The sequence below is a fragment of the Babylonia areolata genome, chromosome 19 (genome assembly GCF_041734735.1).
Source record: "Babylonia areolata isolate BAREFJ2019XMU chromosome 19, ASM4173473v1, whole genome shotgun sequence".
NCBI classification, from domain to species: domain Eukaryota; kingdom Metazoa; phylum Mollusca; class Gastropoda; order Neogastropoda; family Buccinidae; genus Babylonia; species Babylonia areolata.
Window position 1 is genome coordinate 32,696,235 of NC_134894.1, and position 15,514 is coordinate 32,711,748.

At 44.1% G+C, this 15,514-nt stretch overlaps 1 protein-coding gene across 3 annotated transcripts in view; it reads left to right on the plus strand.

Annotated features, from left to right (window-relative positions):
- Nucleotides 1-15,514, plus strand: part of LOC143293642 (calcitonin gene-related peptide type 1 receptor-like) — a 260,112-nt gene that overhangs the window by 85,999 nt on the left and 158,599 nt on the right. For all 3 annotated transcript variants that reach the window (XM_076604750.1, XM_076604751.1, XM_076604752.1), the window contains exon 3: nt 5,272-8,099. In XM_076604750.1, coding sequence (XP_076460865.1) covers nt 7,418-8,099 — 682 coding nt within the window. In that variant the 5' untranslated portion in view covers nt 5,272-7,417. The remainder of the gene's footprint in view (nt 1-5,271; nt 8,100-15,514) is intronic.

Sequence of the window (15,514 nt, forward strand, 5' to 3'; positions counted from 1 at the left end):
CGGACAGACACACAGACACAGTAACTGTCAAGTTTCAGTTCTCTCTCTCTTTCTCTAACTTTTTAAGAAATGACACAAATGTCTGCATTCAAAACTCAATTTTCGCAACTGCCAGACAGGAAAAAAAAAGTCATTTGGACTGAAAAGTGCCAGAACGAGTTCATCACACGTGGCTGTGCATGCATGGAGGCCCGCTGGGGACTGGGGATTAGGGGATGAACGAATCGAGAGGAAAGGAGGGGTGGAGGAGGGGGTGGCTGTGCTTTTGGAGGAGTGGGTAAGTGGTTGGGAAGATCACTGAAACTGCTGCGGAAAGGGAGCGCAGGTGGCAGAGTGGTTTAGACGCTCAGCTGCCTTGTACAGAGAGTCTGTGAGGGTGTGGGGTCGAATCCCGTTCTCGTCCTTTCTCCCCCAAGTTTGACTGGAAAATCAGACTGAGCGTCTGGCCATTCGGATGAGACGATAAACCAAGGTCTTGGCGCACTGAAAGAACGACGCATGGCAACGAGAGTGTTGTCCTCTGGCAGAATTCTGTGGAGGAAATTCACTCTGATAGTTCCGCAAATGCATAGGCATGCACTCAACGTCTGACTAAGCGCGTTGGGTTATGCAGCTGATCAGGCTTCTGCCTAGCAGATGTGGTGTAGCGTATATGGATTTGTCCGAACGCAGTGACGCCTCCTTGAGAAACTGAAAGTGAAACTGGGAGGGGGAGATAGGGGTAAAAAAAAAAGAAAGAAAAAGAAAAAAAAAGTTCTCCTTGAGCTAGTTGCATTGCTCGGACGGAAGAGCCCAGTATGGTCGTAACCCGCTACTTACTGTGTGTCGTATGGAACTGACCAATGGCGTAGTTCCGTCAACGTAGGCATTTAGTCACGTGTAACTGTCAAAAAGTTAGAACCAAGCAATGCAACTGGCACCTTGTCTGCCCGTTAGATGGCACTTTAGTTAAAGCCAGCTGAGACATTGTCGGGCACTGTGTCAAGCCAGCTGAGACATTGTCGGGCACTATGTCAAGCCAGCTGAGACATTGTCGGGCACTATGTCAAGCCAGCTGAGACATTGTCGGGCACTATGTCAAGCCAGCTGAGACATTGTCGGGCACTGTGTCAAGCCAGATGAGACATTGTCGGGCACTATGTCAAGCCAGATGAGACATTGTCGGGCACTATGTCAAAGGACAAACCGTGTTAGTTTCGCTCGCTCTCATTTCGGGTGCTGCATTCCAGACAAGGTGTCAGTTTGTTTCGATACGTATGACGATCTGTGACGTGATATCTACAGGTCGGATAACTTCCTTCGTAAGTTTACATTAAAAAACAACAACAACAACAGCAAAAATCCTTTGGGAGTCTTCTTTGCTCTCATCTTTCTTCGACCGCTGACATAAAGAAAGATGAAGAAAAACAATTCAATAACCAACTAACACAACTGAATACAAACTGTGATATAAATGAAGGTGGTGGTGTTTCTAAGCGTCGCTTTCATACCCGCATAGCCTCACAAAGCGTAGCAACTTTCGCGACTGAAACCCATCGAATCAGAAGTCACATGAAGATCGCCTGAATTCCAGCAGACTGCATATTTGTACAAACGGTGTGAACGTTAGAACTGGGTCGTAACAAACGCTTCTTTGTTGATGGAAATGATTGCGAACATTTAGTCAACTTCAGCGTCATAAAATTAACAACCAGCAGCCTACTGTTTGTAAATACAAAGGACGTGAGTGTTCCCTTTACCTCAGCGCCAAACAACAACAAAACAAAATAAAACAAAATACAGTTAAACGCAATGACTGCAAGGAGAATTAAACCATTCAAGAGTTGACCCCCCACTCCTTCTACACCTCCCCCCCCCTCCTCCCCCTCTCCCTCCAGGAACGACCGGATGACCGCAGTGAGGGGTCAACAACAACTTCCGAGGGTGGTACATGGTGTGGACGCGTGGCCGGTCATAAGGCTGACGTCATGATGACCTACCTCAGGAGAACCACCGAGTAGTCGTTCGTTTGTTAGGGACGTAGTGGCTGGAGATGGCCCTATATCCGGCCTGCTGTGTCTGTATTAGGGTGATGGGAGATGGGGGGGAAAGTGACAGAGAATTGTCCACACATATTAACTACACACACACACACACACACACACACACACACACACACACACACACACACACACAAACGGACACACGGGAACACACACACATTTTTTTTCATTATTTTAATGATATTTTTTGGGTGTTTACTTGCACTGTCATTTGTTCTGTATGATACTTTTGTGAGCCAGTGTTTTCTTTTTTTTTCTTGCATACACACACGTTTGCGCATACGCTCACACATATATTCATACGCACGGATAGTATTATTGTACTGACAAAATGTCATTTTAAAAAGTTTTTGAAAGTGTGGCAGACAAGAAGAACAAAAGTCGTGTCCACACAGAAAACAATGGAACGCATCGAGAAGAAAGATGACTGGAACTTGTTTTCAGTCAGAAGCCTTCAAACAAATCAAAACAATTAACAACAACAACAACAACAGCAACAACAACAACAAAAATACTGAAGTGCAGTTATATCACAGTGACTGGAACTTGTTTTCAGTCAGAAGCATTCAAACAAATCAAAACAATTGACAACAACAACAACAACAACAAAAACACTGAGGTGCAGTTATAGTCTTTGTTTCTACTAACTCAGAGCAAGGATTGAAAGGGAAGAGACACGGTGAAAGAAAATGGCTTGATTTGGAAGAGAATTGAAGAAGAATAAGATAAGAACAGTACAACGGAAAAAAACACAAAGAAGCCAACTCCAAAGGATGGTCAGCTTATCTCCAGATCCTCTGTAAGGGGCAGGGTTGCAGTTTTTCTTTTAGTGCATATCAAATCAAACGATGACGTTTTTGTCCTCTGGTGATGATGATGATGATCGTGGAATGGAGGTCCACTTTAGTTTGCGACCACATGGTAGTACGCTTTGTTTTGTTGTTTTCTTTCGTGATATGATGAACATCCTAGCATCCATCAAACAGGTCTGAGAAATGCAGATACCTGCGGTAATATTTCTTGTGACCCCGGTACACTTGGTAATAAAAGATTTATTCTATTCTGATGGTCAGGAGAATGGAATAACGCACTCAAAAGATGCGAGACTCCCTCTCTGTATATGCCTCCAGCTGCTTTGTCTCTCTGTTTCTGTCTCTGTATCTCACTCTGTCGCTCTATCTTTCTGTTTGTCTCTCTGTGATTCTCAATCTATCCATCTGAGCCAATGAAAATGATATCTCTACTCATCAAATGCCACGTTTATGAAAACGTAAATGGGGATGTGGGAGGAAGAAAACAGTCTGAAAGATGGTCAAGATGGGATGAAGTCCGATAGGAAAGACGTTCCTTTTTCAGATTTGACTTGCGGGCAACTTCTCGTGTGGCCAGTGATGGAGAAAGATTTCCCTTCGAATCCTTTTTTTTGTTTTTTTTGTTTCGTTTTTTTTTTTTTTGTTCTTTTCTTCTAAACGGGACCTGTCTGTATTTTTTCCTCTGTTCTCCATCAGCTTCGCTTCTGCTTGAAGATAATTTCTTGATTGGAGACTACGCCGAATTAAACCGGAGGATCGTCTTTCAAACGGGGCCTCTTCATCACCGTGGTGTTTCTTCATCATTCTGCTGATCCTGAACTGCACTGAGGCATACTTTGTCTGAACGCCCGACTTTCCTTATCAGTTTTCTTTTTCTTCTTCGCGCGGGCACTTGCATGCTTGTGTGTTTGTGTGTGCTTGCGCGCGCGCGCGCGCGTGTGTGTGGTCTAAGTGTGTGTGCTTTCGTGAGTGCGTGTGTGAGATTTCATTTCATGACTTTCCACATAAAGTGATATTAGAAACAAGTGCGCGCGCGCGCGCGCGCGCGTGTGTGTGTGTGTGTGTGTGTGTAGCGCGTGCGCGCGATTCTTGCATAATTTTGTGGCAGCGCAGGTTCTTGTGATTTTGCTCGTCCTAGAATAAAAAGTGATGGAAGTGGTGGGTATGGGAGCGTTGGAAAAGGCGAGGTGATAATAATAATAATAATGATAATTTATTTTTATATAGCGTTATAATACAAGCATAAGCAAGCTCTAAGCGCTTTACAATCCAGTACCGAAAGTGAAACAAGAAAGCATATAAAAACTGGTAGAAACATAAACCAGAATCATTAACATTATAAAATCACAATGCATAAAACTCACAAAGTGACCTGCTGTCAATACTACAACTGTTACACTCCAACACTCACACAAACACACACAGACACACACATGATTAAACGGCTGAGATAACAGCAATTTTCACTTAAAATACATACATGTAAAAAAGGAGCATAATTGTAATTTGCATAGCATAGATTTTGTAAAAAAAAGGAGCAAAATAAAGTTTTGGATAGAAAAGGTAAAAGGGGTAAAAATCGGCAGTCATTTTCCCTTTCCAACCACACCACCACCATCCATGTACCCACCCCCTATTCTCTCTTCTCACCCATCACACACACTCACATTTCCATGAGCCTGGGACAACAACACTATTTGAGTTATGACAAGTATTATTATTATTATTATTAGTAGTAGTAGTAGTAGTATTTTTTTTAAAATACCAATGTCGCTAGTGGAAGAAATGAATCTGTACCGGCGTGAACATTTGTGCAAGATAAATTTTATCAGTACTCATTTTAAAATCTTTTTTATATATTTTTAAATTAAAAAAAAAAAAACCAGACTCGCTACCGGCGTGAACATTTCTGTGAGAGAACTTTGATCCGTGCTGATTCTGAATGTACGAATGAGACTGAGCATACCGGATCAGTGACGGTGTACCGTGTCGAATCACATTGCACCCTGATCACTGTGCAGGGTTTTGTGGGTTGATGGAATCGGTCAGCCATACAGGACAGTCACTGTGTTGTGTTGTGTTGTGTTGTGTTGTGTTGTGTTGTATTGCACTACATTGTGTCATGTTGCGTTGCTGTTATATAGCATTGCATTGTATTGTATTGTATTGTATTTGTATTATATTGCATTACTCTTCGCTGCATTGCGTTGTGTTGTATTACATTGTGTGTTGGTTCCTCAGTTAAAGTTTGTCAGTGCCCTACTGTCATGCACGTGTACGCACCGCAGCAAGCGATATATTTTGTTTCGTTTTGTTTTCATTTTTTTTCGTTTTTGCTGCCTCTGCATTTCCCATTCCAGCAAGCGGCACGGTGTTGACATTGTCTTCACACGTTGTTTGTCGTTTATCTGTTGCAGTTCCTTGTCAGTGTCGACGAAACAGGCAGAGGAGAGGGAGGGAGGGTTTAATGTCACCCTGCATTACCCAGGCGCGCCACTGACCTATCTGGACCGTCCACTCTTCTGTCTGACCGACACTGCCACCCTCTGGCCACCAGTATTCTGGAACAGTGTTCAGCGTGGGCGCAGCTTTGCTGAAACTCGTCGAAACTTCTGCACTGTCTGTAACTGAACTGAACTGAATCCCATCCGATCCGAAAGAACAACATTTAGTTTTAGTGTAAAAGTGGCTTGTACCTGCGTTTGTTAAAAAAAAAAGATTGTTTATTTGTGTGCAGTTAGCTCCACCCACCTAACCCAAACTGTATTCATTCAGAGTGTACGAACATGGATGTGGTTTAGTGGCACATGAGAGTTACTTTTTTCTGCATCGTAAAAAGATTCTTTTCGAATACTTTTGAACCACACAGTATGTGAATACGAATATATACTTCAAGACTGTGACATACATAACCTTCCTGGAACAGACTAAACCCAGAGGGGCCTTGCTGTGAAAAAATGTCACGAGCGGGCGTTGGTATACAGAGAGACTGGGGCTTGGTCACCTACTGATCTTCTCACAGATAGGACGCTAGCAGCCGCGGGAAACAAGGGACACAATTCCAGGTCGTGTTCTCTGCAGATCGATTGAACGGCGGTACCCACAGCAAGACGTCAGACTGTTTGTTCTTCCTAATGACTGGCTGCATTCCTTTCTGAGCCACGTACTGAACGAGCCCTGTCCTTCTTCACACTCGGACGTGTTACTCAAGAAACTGCAGACGGTGTATTTTGCCCGAAGACAGACTAGGCTCAGGAACTTTTTGAAATAACTATTAACGTCGTATAACTGAACACTGGCCGAGCAGAAAGTTATCAAGGATCGAGAAAGTTATCCGGGATACAGAAAGTTGTTAGGATACAGGAAGTGAGTTGGGGATAGCAGAAAGTCCTCAAAGACACTGAAAGTCATGAAGGCTACAGACAGTTTCTGTGGCTGAATCAACAAAGAGTGAAAGAGTTGTGGAGAGGCAAGGCAGGTGGAAGACAAGCCGGCAGCAGCAGAGCAGCGGAGTCACTTCCCTATTTACTGAAAAATGAACGTCCGATTTCCAGCCACGTGACTCTACTGAAAGACAAAAACTGACGGCCAGTAAATAAGTTAAAAAAAAAGAAAAAAAGGAGGAATAGTAATCATACAGATATCAGAATCGTAGGAAAATTGTGGTACCGAATCACATAAAAGAAAGAAAAAAAACAACAAAAACAAAACGAAAACGCACACACACACACACACACACACACACACACACACACACACACACACACACACAGAGGAAGAGACTGGAAATCGAAACAGATACACACAGCATAGACAGAAAACGAGAACCAGCTGCTGAAATAACAGTTGAAAACCTTGCAGAGATTAAAAAAAAAAACCCAACAAAGCCCCCCGAAAATATAAGAAACACACCCGCATACGCTTACCCTGGAACAAACTGTATACATTCCGTGTGTATTTCAGCGGAAAACATTCGCTTCAGAAAAAACCCGAACCTTTTGATGCAGGTGAACCTTGGGAGCACTTGACTGAAGACCTCCAGCAGACCTTCAGACTCTCCTATCACGAACACTCGAACAACAAAAGACACTCAAACATTCTCTCTCTCTCTCTCTCTCTCTCTCTCTCTTTGGGCTTTTCGCCACAGCCTGAACCTACTTGTCTTTGTGGTTTGGTCACTGCGCGTCCACTTCGTCAAGGTATCAAAACAAACCGCAGAGTCCGGGTGGAACATCGTAGACAGCTCCTTCTCCTCCCTTTTCTTCTCTTTTAGAACTCTGTGAGGAGTCACTGGGGCGACGCACAGAAGAACTGTTCACCGGATTTCTTCAGGTCCGTCGGTTGTGTGTCAAAGTCTGGGCCTTTGGATTACTCCACCTCCTCCACGGAAAACAGCAACCAAAAACGGAAACAAAAGCAAAAGTAACAAAACCAAACAAAAAAAAAACCACCACCACCACCAACTCCACCACCACCACCACCACCAACAACAACAAACAGCAACAGCAGCAGCAGCAACAAAAAACCCACGGAAAAAGAAAGAACCCCCCGACCCCCTAAACCATGGAGCTGGTGTGCCGGGACCGCTTCGGCGTCTTCAACACCACCTTCTTCAAGCTGTGGACGTGCTCCATGTGCTACACCTACCTCTTCCAGGACTCCTCCCCGGCTTTCACCCTCCTCCCCAACGACCACCGCCTCGTGGCCCTCCCCTCCTCCGCCTCCTCCTCCTCCCTTCCCCCGGGGCTGACCCTGGCGGCCAACGTGGACGACCCCGAGGTGGTCCAGTGGGTGTGCTCCACCCTGGACGGGGCGGGGTGCGGGCGGTGGAAAGACTGCTGCCGCGCCGCAGAGGCCTGCTGCCGAGAGCAGCAGCAGACCGGCGGGGGTTTGAACCCCGCCTTCATCTACGACCCTTACCCCGCGGTCCCTGGTGGTGTCGGGGTCGCTGGATCGTCATCCACCACGGCGAGAGACGAAGATGATGGTGACGGTGAGAATGGTGGGTTTTATCGACAGGTCCTAGCTAGCAGGTCCGTGGCGACTAGTTCCGGAGGCGGCGGGAGTTCTGGCGGTGTCGAGACGACGGGGGAGGAGGTGAGGGGTGAGGAAGGAGGCGGGGTGGGCCGGGTGGTGAGGCAGTGTCCCAGGACGTGGGATGGGTTCGGGTGTTTCAAGGACACGGCAGCTGGTCTGACGGCCTCCATCGGGTGTCCCAGCTACATCCTTCACAGCAACCCCAGTGGTGAGTGAGTGGTGTGGTGTGGTGTGGTGCGGTGCGGTGGTGTGTGGTGTGGTGTAGTGTCGTGTGGTTTGGTGTGGTGTCGTGTGGTGGGGTGTGGTGTCGTGTGGTGTGGTGTCGTGTGGTGTGGTGTGGTGTCATGTGGTGTGGTGTGGTGTGGTGTTGTGTGATGGGGGATGATGGTGGTGGGTTTTTGTTGTTGTAGGTTGTGGTGGTGGTCTGGTATTGTTTTTGTTGGTGGTGGAAGTATGTGTGTGTGCGCGCGCGCGCGCGCGTGTGTGTGTGTGTGTGTGTGCGCGCGCGCGTGTATGTGTGTGTGTGTGTGTGTGTGTGTGTGTGTGTGTGTTGGGCTGAGTTGTGTGTTGTGTTGTGATGTGGTGGTGATAGTGATGACGGTGATGAGGGGGAGAGAGAGCGAGAGAGAGAGAGAGAGAGAGAGAGAGAGAGAGAGAGAGAGAGAGAGAGTCTTGTTGCATAGTTTGAAACGTTTTCGTCCCTCCACCCTCTCTCTTTCTGTCTGTCTTTGTCTTTCTCTGTCCCTGCCTCTATCTGTCTTTCTATTTACACACCTCCCTCCCTCTCGTTTGTCTGAATGTATTTCGTTTTTCTTCCTCTCTTCGTGCCTTCCTCTTCTCTCCACGTGTTTTCTCTCTTTCTTTCCTTGTCTGCCTCTCATTCTTTTTATCTCCAATGTTTTTGAAGCCGAGTTTCGTCTCTGGTGACCTTTCTAGCTCTGTTTGTCTGTCTGTCGGTCTGTCTTTTTGTATCTTGTATTTTTTCTCTTTTTTTTTTTTGTGAAATTCGGGCTGCTCTCCCTAGGGAGAGCGCCATCCATTTTTGTTGTTGTATTTTTTCCTTGGTGCAGTTGTATTTGTTTTTCCTATCGAAGTGGATTTTTCTACAGAATTTTGTCAGGAACAACCCTTTTGTTGCCGTGGGTTCTTTTACGTGCGCAAAGCGCATGCTGCACACGGGACCTCGGTTTATCGTCTCATCCGAATGACTAGCGTCCAGACCACCACTCAAGGTCTAGTGGAGTAGGAGAAAATATCTGCGGCTGAGCCGTGATTCGAACCAGCGCGCTCAGATTCTCTCACTTCCAAGGCGGACGCGTTACCTCCAGGCCATCACTCTAGGCTGTGTGTTGGTTGCCTTTTTGACTCACTTGTGTAAACAAAGTGAGTCTATGTTTTAACCCGGTGTTCGGTTGTCTCTGTGTGTGTGTGTGTGTGTGTGTGTGTGTGTATGTGTGTGTGTGTGTGTGTGTGTGTGTGTGTGTGTGTGTGTGTGTGCGTCTGTGTGTCCGTGGTAAACTTTAACATTGACATTTTCTCTGCAGATACTTTGTCAGCTGACACCAAATTAGGCATAAAAATAGGAAAAATTCAGTTCTTTCCAGTCATCTTGTTTAAAACAATATTGCACCTCTGAGATGGGCACAAAAAATAAAAAATGAAGCCTAATTATATGCAAACTGCATTTACTGTTATATTTATATTTTTTGTATTCTCTAAACTTGGCACTTTGATCTGATATTCGACACAACAACAAGAGCAGTCGTTATCACCATTTTTTGTTTAAACAGGAACTTCTTTTGCTAAGCATGGAAGTTTTATTTATTTTGCAAACGTTTTTGGTGCAGGTAGTAAAAAAAGGGAAATTACTCTGTAATTAATGCTAGGGGACTTAATTTGCTTTAAACTGATCTTTCTTATCTTAAACATTACATTTTTTTTCTTTTCTTTTCTTTTTTCTTCTCCCAAGCTTATCCATCATATTTAATACAGAGCACTTTTCAACCATTTTTAAAATCTCTTTTTTTTTCCCTCCTAATGATTCCTTTACAGGATAAAGCGTGAAGCACAAGTGAGTCTTGAAGGCTTTGCCTCTTGTTTTCTTTTTTTGGTCAGACGACTTCTCGGCCATTTTCTGTATAATTGTGTGTTTGTATCTTTCCGGCCTTCCCTTCATCACACATTCTCTTTCTTTCGTGTGTGTGTGTGTGTGTGTGTGTGTGTGTGTGTGTGTGTGTGTGTGTGTGTGTGTGTGTGTGTGTACACGCACGCACGCGCGCGCACATTTTCCACTTGCTTTTTTTGGCCAAGGCTTTCAAACATTTATCAGTTTTTAACGTCCCGTTTCTTCTTGTATTGATTTCGTTTTTTGTCTATACGCTGGTGTCTTTAAAAAAAAAATCTCCAGATCGGTTTGCGCGAGTGAGTGCCGTACACACGTGTGTTTCTGTGGGTGGGGAGAGAGAGAGAGAGGGAGGGAGGGAGAGAGAGAGAGAGAGAACTCTGCACTCTGAACTCTGAACTGGTTTAATTCGTGAGACCACCGACCTGTACACAAACTGAGTTAGCCAAAATCAATGAAGAGGAAAAAAGGACAAAAAAGAAGAAAAAACAAGAAGACATTGCATCAATGCATACAGTACATCAGTCATGCACACTACTGGAGTGTAAGCAACTGATCTCGCAATCTTTAGGCGTAAAAACTGTACATCGCTAAATCTGAGAGAGAGAGAGAGAGAGAGAGAGAGAGAGAGAGAGAGAGAGATTCAAGATGGTTTATTCATGTATAGGCCTAGGCCCCTTATGAAGGGGAATGTGAACATTATTTTACAAGCAATACATCACGACACTGTGAGCATCAATAAACACAGTCAAACAAAAATATACCAGCATTACAGTTCAATGTGTAGAACAATAAAAGAAAAAACAAACAAATGAGTACAAACAGCGTTTTCACGAAGTAGCCATTTCTCTGAATTTGAAAGCTTTGTATAAAAATAGTGAAAATTTGCGAACAACTTCAGGGGAAGTAGATGACATCAATAAGTTCAATTTAAACAACGTAGGTTTACTATAATATTTAGGCTGAATAAACTCCTCTCGAATGTTCCTTAAAGCTGGACAGCAAAGAACAAAGTGTAAGAGAGAGAGAGAGAGAGAGAGAGAGAGAGAGAGAGAGAGAGAGAGAGAGAGAGAGAGAGTACATCTTTGGTGTTTGCCGGTACGTGACAGAATGTGGTCTCTGTTTATTTGTTGTCAGCAATGAGCTTGCTTCCAAGGATCGTTACATCAACAGAACTTTACAGAGAGAGAGAGTCTGAAAAAAGCACATACCCTCTATCTATCTATCGATCTATTTGTCTGTCTGTCTGTCTATCCGTCTACCTATCGTCTATCTATCTGTCTATCTATAACTGCATACCTACCTATGTATGTCTATAGGTAGCTAAGTAGGTATCATCTATCTGTCTATCTATCTATCGTATCTACCTATATCAATACATGTATTAATCTTCTTCTTCCCACAGACTACGGTCGGCCCCCGTCCTCTCATTTTTGACTCACATGTGTGTTTACAAAATGAGTCAGTGTTACAACGTGGTGTTCGGTTCTCTCTCTCTCTCTCGATTTCGTATAGGGAGAAACAAACAGATACCCTATTTATATAAATTCATGTATAAGATGTATTAGTTATTGGCTTAAGTTAACGAGAATGCATGAGTCTACATTACCACACAAATCATATCGAACCTTGCTCGATCTGGATGCATGTTACAAAAGAAACTGGGTTTCGAACATCCGCTGTAAATTGTATATGTTTGGATTTGGTTACGTTTGGTTAAACCAAGGCGTAGAGAGTATTGACGAATTTCTTAGAGTGTTTAAAGAAAGGGTAGTTGAATGCAGATGGCAGGAATTGGATTTTAATGTTAGTAATAGCGAGACATTTAATGTTTACAGAACATTCTGCACCGTACCAGATGTCAAAACGAATTTACTTTTAAACATAGATGGACACTTAAAGTATTCCATGGCAAGATTCAGGCTTGGCATTTCTGAAATTGCAGTACATTATTACCGATATAGAATACATAATGCAACTGATCTAAGGTGAAAACTTTGCAACAAGGAGGAAGAAAATGAAGTACATTTCGTCCAAACTTGTCCTGTCCTGCATGACTTAAGAACAATGTATATATATCATCCAAATTCTGTAAAATTCCCAGTCAGCATAGATTAGCATTACTCATGTTCTAAAGTGGACACTGAATTATCTTTTTTCCCCCTCAAGATTCCTTTACTGGATAAAGTGTGAAGCACAAGTGAGTCTTGAAGGCTTTGCCTCTTGTTTCTTTGTTTTCTTCCATCTTTCCTGTTTTTTTTCCTCCTGATTTGCGGCCTGTTGATGAAGCTATGGTTTTTCAACATGTGTTATAAAACAAAACACACTCATCTCGATCAGCACTTTATTTGTTTTATGTTCTTCTAACATCGTCTTCTGTAATCATCCCCCAGAAGACCAGTCACCTGTTTTATGCGCTTTTTTCTCCTCTGAATGTCACTTCTCCATGGCGAGGGTGAAGCTTGTGTGTGGCGCTGTTCATGTTAGCTTTAGCCGAGGGTGAAGCTTGTGTGTGGCGCTGTTCATGTTAGCTTTAGCCGAGGGTGAAGCTTGTGTGTGGCGCTGTTCATGTTGACCTTAGCCGAGGGTGAAGCTTGTGTATGGCACTGTTCATGTTGACCTTAGCCGAGGGTGAAGCTTGTGTGTGGCGCTGTTCATGTTGACCTTAGCCGAGGGTGAAGCTTGTGTGTGGCGCTGTTCATGTTAGCTTTAGCCGAGGGTGAAGCTTGTGTGTGGCGCTGTTCATGTTGGCTTTAGCCGAGGGTGAAGCTTGTGTGTGGCGCTGTTCATGTTGGCTTTAGCCGAGGGTGAAGCTTGTGTGTGGCGCTGTTCATGTTGACCTTAGCCGAGGGTGAAGCTTGTGTGTGGCGCTGTTCATGTTGACCTTAGCCGAGGGTGAAGCTTGTGTGTGGCGCTGTTCATGTTGCCCTTAGCCGAGGGTGGAAGCTTGTGTGTGGCGCTGTTCATGTAGCTTTATGGCCGAGGGTGATAGTGAAGCTTGTGTGTGGCGCTGTTCATGTTGACCTTAGCCGAGGGTGAAGCTTGTGTGTGGCGCTGTTCATGTTGACCTTACCGAGGTGAAGCTTTGTGTGGCGCTTCTGTTGCCTTAGCCGAGGATGAAGCTTGTGTGTGGCGCTGTTCATGTTGACCTTAGCCGAGGGTGAAGCTTGTGTATGGCGCTGTTCATTTGACCTTACCAGGTAGCTTTTGTCCGGTTCATGTGACCTTAGCGAGGTAAGCTTTGTGTGGCGCTGTTCATGTTGGCTTTAGCCGAGGGTGAAGAGGTACGCTATAGAGCAGACGCACTCTCGGGAGGAAGGGGAGGAAGGGGTGTCTTCACGGCGCTGAAGGCTGGTGAAGTCCATCTTTACCTGAACATGCCCCTTCCGCTTCCGTCTTGCACACAGACAGACAGACAGACAGACAGACAGACAGACATATGCACGCACACATATAACAACAAATACAAACAGATACATAGATACACACACGGACACACAGAGATGCACAGACACAGACAAAGGCACACACACACACACACACACACACACACACACACACACACACACACACACACACAACAAACAACAACAACAACAACAACAACAATAATTGTGCACACATGCGCGTGGTTATCGTTTACTTTCTTTGAAATAACAAACAATGAGAAAAGCAGAAGGCATAGTTCTCGCCAAGTGCTGCCAGTTTGCAATGAAATCTGTTCTTCATGCGGACAGCCATATCCCGTAAAAAAAGAACCACTGAAGGATTAGACTCATTTTTTAATTTTTGTTTTTGTTCATTATCAAGTATAATCGCCTTTCCCCTTTATATTATGCTTTTATTTTGTTTTTGCTTGTAAACAAATGTAGAAACCGAAATTGAACGGTTGAAGGATGTGTTATTACTACATATCTTGTCTCCTGTTCGTTTTGGGTGCAGAGCTCGAAATTACAATTTTACATACAGTTTTTTTATTTACACACACACACACACACACACACACACACACACACACACACACACACACACACACACACACACACACACACAAATAGACGCGCGCGTATACATATTTATACAGGAAAGAGACGGGGAGGGAGATATAGACAGATAGATAGATAGATAGATAGATAGATAGATAGATAGATAGATAGATAGATAGATAGATAGATAGATTGAGAGAGAGAGAGAGAGAGAGAGAGAGAGAGAGAGAGAGAGAGAGTTTTGACGCTTTACACTTTAACGCTTTAATGTCAATGGCCAGGAGGTTCTAATGACATTGGTGAATGTGGCAACATACTTTCATTGCATAACAAAACATCAGTAGAATCAAACGAATGGCAAATATTGAAACAGAACAAAGTTCTTTCCCTGAAGAAAAGTGGTAGCAGCCAACAGGCCACCCAGCATACCATAACAACTCCGTCCATTCATCTGTCAGTGCTGCAGATTCCAACACTGGCTACAGAAGAGAGAGAGATGATGATGTTTTACTGAAGAAATACATAAGGTTCATTTCAATGGGGAAGCGTTAAAAAAGAAAAAAAGAAATTATTTTCAAGAAGACAGACATTGTCATGAAGCGTAACAAAGGACAATTCACACTAACAACACGAAGACGAGAATGGAATGCTGCGATGCAACTTGGAAGCTAACTTCAGCGTGTACGCTCTGAACGCAATTTAAAAACTGTGTACAGAAAGCGAGAAAGCTTTGACACGGTCTCGTTGTCATCAGCTCCCATCAGTACAGGCAAATAATGACTTTCGGACTCCGGAAAGAACTCGTTGCGTAAAGCTACATAAGGCTGAACAGACAAACAAATCATGGTTTTCATCTTCGATTTCAAGCTTACACATTGGGCATAGTATCTGTCGAGGGGATAAATCTGCTCGGTACCGAAACCTATGAGAGTTAATGGGTGAAAAGCCAAATCTGAATTGAGCATATGCAATCTTGTATCAGCGTAACTGTTTACAGTCCACATGTGGCTCAACCTTGAATATTCTTTTGAACTGGGCATAAAATTCAAAAGCGTTGGCTAGTCTGTATCCCTTCTTCCCATTCCCGTAAGAAACTACTGACCAATCTCTCTCGATAGAAGAGAGAGAGAGAGAGAGAGAGAGAGAGAGAGAGAGAGAGAGAGAGAGAGACCCCCAAGCTTTGGGTCTGAGGCTGATGAGTGCTCCTTATCATTCCACTGTCGTACTCACTGAGTAGAGATCGATTGGAATTATGATTGATCCGAATGGAACCGTAAGTTTTTAAGGTCGCTTGACGCTTTGGCACTTTGATGTTTTAATGCTGAGGACACTGACCATAGCACAGAGTTGAGAAAATCCAGAAATGCACATCGTGTCTTAATGGCCCGTTGGCAGTACTTTTCGTTTCTAAAGATTGTCTGATTCTGGATGATACAGTAGTAGAAAGCTTTCTTAAATGGTGGAGGTCTCCACTCTGGGAGGGGACGCTCACTCAGTCTGGCTTCACGACTGAGC